The 11,367-nt window shown below is 44.8% G+C and overlaps 1 protein-coding gene across 1 annotated transcript; it reads left to right on the top strand.

Annotated features, from left to right (window-relative positions):
• The first annotated feature begins 358 nt into the window (after positions 1-358).
• On the top strand, positions 359-2,490 carry LOC120643987. Its single transcript, XM_039920509.1, has 4 exons — positions 359-441; positions 840-1,345; positions 1,422-1,643; positions 1,748-2,490. Exons 2-4 carry the CDS (start codon positions 845-847, stop codon positions 2,036-2,038), a joined length of 1,014 nt encoding a protein of 337 aa, XP_039776443.1. The 5' UTR covers positions 359-441; positions 840-844; the 3' UTR covers positions 2,039-2,490.
• Positions 2,491-11,367: the final 8,877 nt, after the last annotated feature.

Genomic DNA, 11,367 nt, shown 5'->3' on the forward strand with positions numbered 1-11,367 from the left:
TTTCACTAAAATTAGGCGGAACTTATCGAACTTTTTTTTATTTTTAACTTTTTTTTAATAATATTTTAAATTTAACCCGTATTGGTTTTTATTTGCAGGGCGTAGCCTGTTTGGTCGCGCCAGCCCGCATGGCGCGACAGATAGCCTCTGTCGCGCCAGTGCATGTGGCGCGACAGTGTGGCCACGCTGGCGCACCGAGCCAGCGCTGCGCCGCGACGGCGATGACGTGACCCTCACAAGCCTGTCGCGCCATGTGGACTGGCGCGACAAGGCCAATGTCCTGGGGCGCCGGCCCCTTCTCCCCCACCCTCCCTTTCCTTCCCTCGCTCCACCCTGACCACAGCGCGTCCAGGGCCGCCGCCACCCCCCAGACCCCCCCCCCCAAATCGGATTTTTTGAGGGGAAAAAGTACGGGGAATCGTTCCCCACCCTTCCCCGAAGGTATTGCCCCTAATATCTCATCGTTTAACCGTGTGCATTAGTAGGTATTGGTGGTTTTTTTTATTAGGGTTAGGTTCTTGATATGAGAAATGGTGGTGTTGTTGATAGTTTTATCATGATTAGGATTTTAGATGATACTTAGATGATACTCTGCTCTCGATTTGGACGTGAGGTAGTACGTGCATGCATCGATTAATATGATTTCTAGGATTGAGTGGTGGGGATGTTAATATGAGTTACATGTAATTTTATTCCATAGTTTTTGGAATGTACATATTATATTTTGAGCGCTGGTATATTGTGCTTAATTAGTATATACTTTGTTTCCATAATTATTTTATTTTTGTTTCCATAAGTTTTTTTTATTTCACATGGCAATTGAATATATGTATCTGCAGTGCACATGGCAATGAGCGATGCCCGGTACAAGCTGCTTGGTGGTGGACAGTACCCCTCCGAGTGTGATGAGGATGCCCCAGTCCCTCCTGCCCTTCCAGTTCCATTCTGTCGTTGTGAACCGGGCAATCAGCTGGCAGAGGTGAAGCAATCGAGGCATCCCAAGACGGCCGGTAGAGCATTCTACATATGCAAGTGGAATGATTCATTGAATCCTTGCCACTGCCTTTTCTTTCAGTGGATCGATGGTCCGGATAAGTTCGATCCTAGAATTCGGCTGTTCCCTTATTATCGGTCAGAGTCGTGGGCGTTCAATGAGTTTAGACGATGGGTCCCTCCCCCACTAAATCCACCACCTATGACAGAGGAAGAGAAGCAAGAAGCTGCTATATATCGTGTGAACAATCCTCCCAAATGTCATTGCGGTGTTCGTGCCAAACTTCAAAGGCCTAATATTGGTGTCCCTCCAAAGTTCACTCCCTTTTTTAGATGCTCGCTAAAGACTAGAGTAAGTGTCATGTAGTGTAGCATTGATTCTTTAATTTTGCAGGAGTAGATGCTCGCTAATGTTATGTGTCATGCAGGATGGATGGCCGGCATGTGACTTCAATGAGTATATTTATGGTCCTAGATCTCATTGGTCGACAGAAGAGGAAGTGCGAGAATTTGAGAGTGGGAAGAAGCCATGGCCATGTACAACTACTCCTAGTCTTCGATGCAAGTGTGGTATTCTGGCCACAAAAGGCGTAGTTCCTTCTGAGCTTGGCTACGGATATTACTGTGGCAATAGCTACGGAGAGTATTGGGTTCGTATATTAACCACAAAGTTGAAACTCCTTATGATTATGTCATTGTGCTAGTATTTGGTATATTAATATTTCTGAATGTTTGGCTCTCAATTATTTTTCAGGAGGGAAGGACATGTGATTGGGAGTGGTTCGAAGGCCGGTATGAGCTAATGTTGCAATTGGGCAGAACAAAAGAGCCTTGGAAATCTCGAGACACTTTAAATAGAAAACTGAAGATAAGGAAGGATTACCAAGTTACTTTGCCCCTTGAGTCATTTCTGTCAGGGCCTGTACTCCAAGACCTACGGCGTGAGTATGGAAAGAAGGCAGCAGAAAAGGCGACTCTTGAGGATTGCATTGTTTATTGGAGGAGGAACCGAAGCAAGTATCCACGGCCCCTCACAGATAGGTAGCTTTTGGCAAATTATGAGAAGAAGGAGAAGGAGGAGGAGATGGAGAGGCAGAGGTTAAGGGAGGAAAGAGCAAAGAAAGGTTTTACTGTTGATCCGGAAGCTAAATACCCAAAGGGTTCATGGGAAGAATATTTTCAGAAATTGGAGGCTAACAAGAGGATGGAAGAAATGGAAAAGATGGAGGATTTAGCTCAGGAGGCTCAGATGGAGGCAATGCAGGCCCTAGTTGCCGATCTGCCACACAAGGTGCCCAACGTTGAGAAGGATGTGTCATCCGCGAGCACAGAGGTTTTGGGTGTTAGAGCTACTCAAATGGAGGCAATGCAGGCACTTGTAGGAGACTTACCTGCCCAGGATCACCCGTCTGACAGGAAAGGAAAAGCAGTGGACACACCTGTAGTCGATAACCAAGGGAATAGTGCAGTGCAGGACAAAGGGAAGAGTGCTTCTGAGCATGACCACATTATTGATGATGGAGATGATGACGAGTGGTGGTCAATGAATGCAGATGAAGTAGAAGTCATAGTGTCCTAAATTGAGGTAAGAAAGGGAAAAGCTGTAGTCCAAGATGATGGAGATGATGATGATGATGATGGTTGGGGAGAGCTTTTGATTGAAGGCGACTCTGATTAGCTTGTTTTATTTATAATTGTATGGACTCTATATATAATTGGACTATGTGTGTGATGGACTTTTTTTATTGCTGAACTATTTATGTGCTTTACCTATTCATGTGGTTGTCGTATGTGTATGAGACTTTATTTGTAGTTTCGAACATTGTATGGTTATGAAATTAGTAATTTATTTAGTTTGTATTGTGTGCAATTTAATGATGGGTCATCTCCATTATTGAACAAGTGTTTTAGATTACAATCGCAACTGCAGATGCAAAAAATGTTGTGGCACGACCCGCGTGTAAACTTAACAATTGCGCACCGTAATCTTATAAATATATTTTTTTTGAAAATGAATGCCAAAGCACGTTGAATTTGAAAGTGGAAATATTTTAGATGTTTTGAATATTGAGTAATTTTTTTAAGTATATCTTCTGTTCAAATTTGAAAAATTATGCAAGAGAAATAGAAAATAGCATTGAATTGTGTTAGCTGTGTATGAAAGTTATAGATTTCAGAATTTGGAGCAACATTTGTTCAAGACTGCTCTATTGCGAATTTGTTGGTTTTGAAGTTTTGAGCGACGTCCATGCTCAATGTTTTTTTAATTAAAATATGTTTCGGTGTCCGAATCATAGGTGCAACAGATGTCGATAAGCATTTATGCGAACAAATTACGAAAATACTTTGAATTTGAAATGTTGTTGTAAATAGCATGCAGCGAGAGGGAGCAGCAAGGCAGAGCAGCAAGGTAGTTAGCTGGCCAAAATCTGTATTTGTCGCGCCACTCGGAGTGGCGCTACAAAGCTACTCTGTCGCGCTATTGGGAGTGGCGCGACCAAAGGGAGCTGCCACGCCACGAAGTGAAAAATGCAGTCCTTACTGGGCGTGGGCACACAATAGCGCGATAGTGAAAAATGCAGTCCTTACTGGGCGTGGGCATCTGTCGCGCCAGTAGTGTTGGCGCGACAAGCCTACTTTGTCTGCACAACGACTGCGTGCACTGGTGCCTGCAGAACGACTGTTTTGGCACTGAGCTGTTGGCCCTGGTGGTCAGCCCCTATTTAGGGTTTAGGGTTTACAAAATCCATTTCAACGAGTTTGTAAAATTGATATCAATTTGTAGAAAAATCTAAAAAATTCAAACTCAATCTTAGGATTTTAGGATTGGCCTTTAGGATTATTACTTCAGAGATTCTTTTAGGATTTTAAAAGGAGGGACTCCTTGGAATTTAAAAAATGCAACTCAAGTTTGAAATTAAAATAGGGAACTTGTAAAATTGATATAAATTTGTAAAAAAATCCTAAAATGTAAAATAAAATGGTTTGCACTCCTTGGAATAAGTTATCCAACTTTGACAACATGACCATGGACAGTTCTCGGAAATTTTGAACCTTAGATTTAAATCTAGATTAAATGACACATAAATGTTCTAGGTGTTCTTGAGCTATACACAGACTCAGGACATGAAATTGTTACAATAGGTTTAAAATGATTGAGGACATGAAATTGTTACAATTTTGTACTTCAATATTCTCTTTTGTACTTTGCTTATAATCTAAGTTAGTGATTAATTAAAGTTGAAAATATGATGAGTCCTCGATTTGATTATAAGAAAGAATCTGCGATGTCTCCATTCTTTCTTTCTCTATAGGCCTGTTTGCCGAGTGTTTTAGCCAAAACACTCGGCAAAGCTTTCATATATTCAATTTTATTTTTGTTTTTAGTTTCAGCTCGTGCAAATCAAACACCTCACATATCACACATATCGCTCAAATATCGCATATATCACACAAATGTCTCAAATATCACATATATCACCAAACAAGTCCACATATCACACATATAGTACACAGATATCATCACAAGTCCACAAATCAAACCAAGTCCACCACCAAGCTCACAAGTATCACCAAACAAGTCCATAACAAATCACATACTCTGTAGCATGCAAACCGATAATCTAGATGTACATGCATACAGATCAGTCAACAGAAATCCATCTCACAAGACCTTTCCAGCAATTACATCTATATAAGATCCGGCAAAGCATCTTGCTGGCTACCGCGACCTTGGCTTCCTCCTTCCAGCTGGCTACCGTGACCACTACTTTCTCCTTCCCTTGGAGTATTGCCATAGTAGTTGATGGTGACGACGGGGTTGTCGTGGTTGGTGCTGGAGAAGCAGCTGACATGGGTCGCATAGTTGCTACAGGGAAGACACCCACCTAACCAGCTAATCATCTTGGAGAACTTCTTCCGTAATTTCATAGGATTTGGTGAGAACTTTGATTTTTCAATGGCTCCACCAAAGCAAACACAGACAAATTTCACCTGTGGATCTGGGTTTGCTGATGTTGTTGTAGGTAGAATGCGATGATTAGAAATGCATGTACAGATCAGGGGTACCGGATTCGCCCGATGTGGAGGAGGTGGTGGAGGTGGCCTCCCCGCGGTCTTGAATTTGGAGGAGGCGCCTGGGAGGGGGGATAGCTGAGGCCGCATACCAGAATAACTGAGTGGTCAGACAAAGATAACTGAGTTGGGAGAATAACTGGCACAAATTAATTATTGGAGTTGTGTATAATGGAACTGCATGACAGTTTTAATAGAAATGGAACTGCATGACACTTTTAAAAAAAATTGGAACTGCATTTAGAAGTCGAATTTCTAAGGAATCCTATTAGGTAAAGCACCTATACACTTTAAAAATATGAAATTAAATACTGAAGCCTGCTATTGTATTTCACTAGTTTGTTTCACCCCCTTTCTTCTGAATCAGTGTGCTATGAAGTCTAAATATGTGTTTTGTTTGTGGAAGCAAGTTCAGTAATTCAGTATCACCTTGCTTACTGCTTGTGGGACTATATAGTCATTTCTATCTTCTTAATTTGTTGCCGTATTTTATCCTCCTCGTATCTGTAAGGACAATTTCTAATATATCTCGATTCAGAGATTAGTCATTTTATTTGTTTTGCATTTACCCTCTAAATCTTCCATCTTGGATCTGGACTTTTGTTTGCCTAGCTGTGCTAGATGGCATAGGAATGCTTAAATATACGACTTTACAGCTATTTGTGGCATGGGCTTCGTACGGTGCTTGAATGTGTCTTTGTGGCGCTTTGCCTTTGTCCTTGTTATGCAATTATTCAGTAATTGAAATCATAAAACTCGGTGATCAGATTTTTACAAACTAGGATTGTTTCTCTCTCAAAATTGTATTTGTGCTCATACTAGGATTTGGACCACGTAGTAATGCTAATAGATGGCTTTGGTAACACCAATCTAGATGAACTGCAAAAACAATTCTTCACGGTGACTAGTATCCATGAGTGAAATCCATATTAACATCCCCACCACTCAATACTAGAAATCATATTAGTCATCGAAAGACATCATGAGAAAGCCCTAATCATGAGAAAACTATCAACTATGACATTATTTTTCAAATCAAGAACCAAACCCTAATCACCAAGAATCCCTAATATCTAGAAATGTGCCCGGTTAAAGGAGGAAAAAAATGGGAGCAATACCTTCGGGGAAGGGTGGGGAACGTTTTCCCCCTAGTTTTCCCCCTCCAAAACGCCGGATTTGGTGGGGATCAGGGGGGGGGGCGGCCGGCGGCGTCGCCCTAGACGTGCTCTGCTCGGGGAGGACTGAGGGATATTGGCCTTGTCGCGCCATCCCGCCTGGCGCGACAATGTTGTCGCGCCAGTGCATGTGGCGCGACAGTGAGGGCCACGTCATCGCCGGCCGCCAGCGTGGCCACACTGTCGCCAGGGCATCTGTCGCGCCAGTGGTGTTGGCGCGACAAGCCTACTCTGTCGCGCCATTGTGTACCCAAACCCAGTAAGGACTGCATTTTTCATTTGGTGGCGTGGCAGGTCCTTTTGGTCGCGCCACTCCCAGTGGCGCGACAGATTAGCTTTGTAGCGCCACCCGGAGTGGCGCGACAAGCACAGAATTCGCCAGCTAGCTACCTTGCTGGTCTGCCTTGCTTCTACTGCTAGTGCTTGCTTCTGCTGCTCTCTCGCTGCTGCTTGCTTCTGCTGCTGGTGCTCAAGCTGCTAATGGTTCAATAACCGAACCAAAACTGCCCCACCCCATAAAAATAAAACTTGTTTTTCGCAAGAGGGGCTTGTACTAACATAAATTCAAACCAACCAATAAAGAGATAGAGAGCCGTCAGCACACAAGCACATAGTCCATTAGAACCTACAGTAGTCCATTACAAGTTTCTTGTCCATCTCAACCTAAAGTGGTCCATGACAAGCACAAATAGTTCATGACAAGCACAAATAGGTTCTAGGTAGCATTTTTACAATACGCGCTCGCAACAAAGTGTTGGTGCTCCTTTAGCTATGGCGCCGTCCACGCTCGGCTGGGCTGAAAAGGTCGGTGCGCCGCCGTTGCCTTCCAGGAACTGTTGCGAGCATGTTCGCGCTACCAACGTCGGTGTGGTCATGAGAACGCCTTTGTCGGCGACGCGGAGGAGAAGTGGGTGCATCCTGAGGTGCCTGCACAAAAATATATAACATGGAGGCATGTTGAAGACCAAAAATGTGTACAATATCACATTTTCTTTATAATGATGCAGTATCACCTCTAAGTTAGAACATTTCAATTACACATGCTTACCTGACTCGATTCACCCTGAGTCTGCGTTCCTAGGGGAGCATCAAACATCTGCGACATCCTAAGTACCTGAAAGCTTGGGTCCTCATCTTCTGAGTCGCCTTGGTGGTCGGACTCTTCACTGCCTTCGGATGACTGGATAGCTTTGCCCCTTGACAAGGCACGTGAACTAGTCCTGGAAATGGTCCTTGAACGGCTTCTCGAACCGGAATGCCCAGGAGTTGTAGCGGTTGCGGCACCGTAGTGAATCGGTGTCCGTATGCTGGAAGTGGGGTCACGTGCACTTGAAGTTCCCACACCAGAGGCCTCTGGACCAAACGCCTCGTCTGGCCGAGCCATGCAATTGAGCCTAGCGGCCATCCGCCTGCAGCTCCGACGGACTCTCTGTATCAAAGAGCAATATGTGAGTCATTACCCGTTGAACTATATTTCAGATAACCAGTTACATTTGGATTCAAGGAAAGATAGTAACCTCGACAAATGCCCTAAAGTGCCCCCCGGCATTGTATCCTTCATTTGCATGAGCCATTGCCACGCCAGCCTCGTTAGCGAGGCGTCCGAGTTGTTGTGCCTATTTCAATTCAGCTAGTCCAAAAATAATTGAAAATGTGCAAACGTAAGGAAATGTCAAACAAAGAGCGTGATGTACCATGTAGTTCTGCAAAGGGCCCCGTTCGGGCTGAAATCCTCCACGAGTGATATCATCGTACGCATCGATGATGTCATCATCATCATCGGTGTCCGCGTGGTCTTCTATAGGTTCAGTGGATTGTCGTGGCTTGACAGAAACTCTAGCCACTGAATGAAGCCACCGAAGGTACTCCTTGTAATGGTTGTGCCTATGTGCCGGTCCACTTTCCGGATGCATCCTTTGCCTTTGTTCCCACTGTGCCAGTGGCTGTGCGAGTTTGACACGCCAATCATTCTCAGTGTACCGTTTCTTCCTGTCAATACTGACATAAGAGCGGTGTATTAGTGAAATAGTATTGGTAAAGAGAAATGAATTTGAAGGCATAAAATGTACCTATGCAAAGCTTGGGACGTCGAAATTGCCTCCGGAGGGAAGTCTTGCAATCTGCCGAACTGTCTCTTGACACGGTGCGGCAAGTGCATCTCGACTACAAAGAAAAAAATCAAAGGCACGCAAGTCCTCCACAGTTCGGCATCACGTGTGCAAATATCACTCAGTTCCAACTCGTCCAGCTCGGCTCTACTGTACGGTGTCCAGAAGATCTACATACTACGTACGCATTAGAAATCATGTAGACATAAGCATTTATTTATTGAACGATATGAAGGTTATAACCTAATTTTGAGTGAGGCAGTCTAGGTCATCCATGTAACGCATGTAGAAGCGTGCAGGATCCCCTCTTACAGCTCACACGTTCTTCCAACAGTAAGCAACGGTGGGCCTAGACTCCTCATCATGGTGTGGCCACGGCTGCAAAAGGAGGAAAATTATGGTTATCCAAAAATCATTTAATGTCCCACCAACGAAAAGTGAGATTGCAACACTAATTATTACCTCTAGTTCGCCTCGGTACGGCCGGCCTACTGGAAAGCGCTCCCAAATCCAGATTTGCAGGAGGTATGCACAACCTCCTAGGTTTGAATCATTAGCAATCCGCCGACATGCGTCACAAAGCTGCCGATACATCCAAGCTAAAGTTGCCGACCCCCAACTATACTGAGCAATGTTCTCCCACTGCTGGCCAATAATTGGAAGTATCATCCATGAAATCGTGTTTCCCGAACCATCAGGAAATAGAAAACCTCCAAACATGTGCCACAACCATACGCGAGCATACCGCTCTACAGCCTCCTGTGGTGCTCCTTGAGGACAATGGTTAAAATTCTGCCTCAACCGAGCCAAGCTAACCCCTGAGGTCTTGCTGTCCTTGACCCCCTCAGGTGGTTCTGGAGGCCGAATCCCAATCAGTGCTTCTACAATATCTCTCCAGCCATCAGTCTGTATAATGCCGGTCACTGCAATTCCCTCTAAAGGCAAAGTGATGCTGACCTCCCCGCAAGGTAAATGAAAAGAATGTGTCACCGGCCTCCAACGGTCCACAAAAGTAGTTAGCAGAGGCGCATCCATCGCTGCGAGGCCCGCACACACCACTCGAGCAAGAGGAAGCATCCCATCCTGGCGAAGGTACGGCACATACCGCTCATCCCACCGAAGGGGGGAGTGGGTACGTGCGCTGAGGGGCGCCAACACCTAATATGGGAACAAATGAGTTGTTACAGGCATCTAAAAAGTTAAATTGAACTATTGAGAAACAGTAACACTAACCTCGGCACGGTCAACTAGGACGTGTGCTCGGTGCTTGGAGTCGTAGAACGTCTCCAGTAGTGGGAACGTGGGGTGCGCCATCCTGCAATGATGAATCAGAACTTGATGAGTATAAGACAAAAATAAAGACCAAGACAAACCCAACTAATAATGATAAGCAAAACACTATATGTATATATTAATATTTGTGCTAAGCACAAACTACTGTACCTCTCTCCGTGTGATATGCCTAGTCCTCTTTCTAAAACTTGTTGTGGACGTTCTTTTTCGTTTAGATTTTTTTTCTTCTTACACTTGCACTGAGAACAAAATCTATGGCACTTGGAGCAACGGTTCTGGCTCCTGTCCTCATCGAAATCACCGGTGCCATAGTCCGCACTAGCCCGACCTTGCGACTCGTCCATGTCACCTTTGAGCCTTTTCTTCCGCCTCCTTCCCTTTTTAGGTTTCAATAGCGGCGCATCCGGCACGTACTCTACTCCCTTGTACTCGGGCCATTGGGACGGATCGAGATAAGGCTCAAAACTGGACTCCCATATGTTGATTGTGTTCGACCGAGCGTAGTACGGGCTCAAATAAGTGGGGCTTTTGAAACAAAAACCGCGGGCCCTACATGCCGTTATTAGGTGCGAGCATAGAAGGTGTAACAATTGTGGAGTCATGCAAGTACAGTCTCCAGATCTGAGGTCCACTTTGTAATGGCGTCCTCCATGTCTCTCACCTCCTATATTTGTACCACCTGCTCCTCTAACACCATAAATCATTCTTTCAGGCCTGTAAGGCACTGCAAGTTGGTTCACCGATCTATTCTCAGCATCCCCAAGGTGTTCATGCGCTATTAGTCCCCACTGTTGACCCTTGTCCAACAAACTCCGAGCTTTCCCCCATCTATCGATGAAGTACTCGTTCAACTTTTTGAAAGAGAACTCTACAATACCAGCAACAGGTCTTGATCGAATACCTTTGAATATATTGTTCACTGACTCAGCGTTGTTTGTGGTCATGATACCGTACCGCCACCCCCCGTCATCATAAGCAAGAGCCCATTTGTCCTTGTCCACCATTTCACCTTTCAACCACTCATTGGCCCTCTCATTCATGTCCTTTTCTAAATCAGCAAGTTTTTCTTCAAAAGCTTTCTCCGTGCGCACTGAACACAACAACTTTAGTTTCCCAATTAGTTCTTTCTTTTTCTGACGCCTCCACATATTTGCTGCAAAGTGTCGCATGCACCACCTATGCACAAGAGGTGGAAATCCATCCATGTGCTCTTTAACACAGTTTAGGAGACCATGGTGCTGGTCAGATATCATACAAACTTGCCTCAAGGGACCCAACACATACAGCCGCACCAGTTTCATAAACCAAGACCAGCTGTCGTTGTTTTCTCCTTTGGTCAAAGCAAATGCTAGAGGGACTAGTTGCCTATCAGGGTCCACGGCAACGACCATCATTAGTGCCCCCTTATATTTACCCGTCAGGAATGTGGCGTCCACGAGAATCACAGGTCGGCAATGCTGGAATGCTTCAGCACATTGGGGAAAACACCAGAACACCCTTTGTAAAACATGCTTGTACACTCCGTTATGAGGGAGCATCATGTTTCCCATGTACGTGAACTATCTTATGCCTGGATTGAAGAGAGACATGCCCGTCAACACCCTGGGCACCCTGGCATATGACTCTAAACAATCTCCCCACAACAGAGCTATAGCATGTTGCTTTGCACGCCACGCTTTGGAGTACTTCACCCGGCAAGAACTTAAAGCAAAAATAGACTCCAT

Source organism: Panicum virgatum, chromosome 8K, assembly GCF_016808335.1.
Source record: "Panicum virgatum strain AP13 chromosome 8K, P.virgatum_v5, whole genome shotgun sequence".
In the NCBI taxonomy this organism is placed as follows: domain Eukaryota; kingdom Viridiplantae; phylum Streptophyta; class Magnoliopsida; order Poales; family Poaceae; genus Panicum; species Panicum virgatum.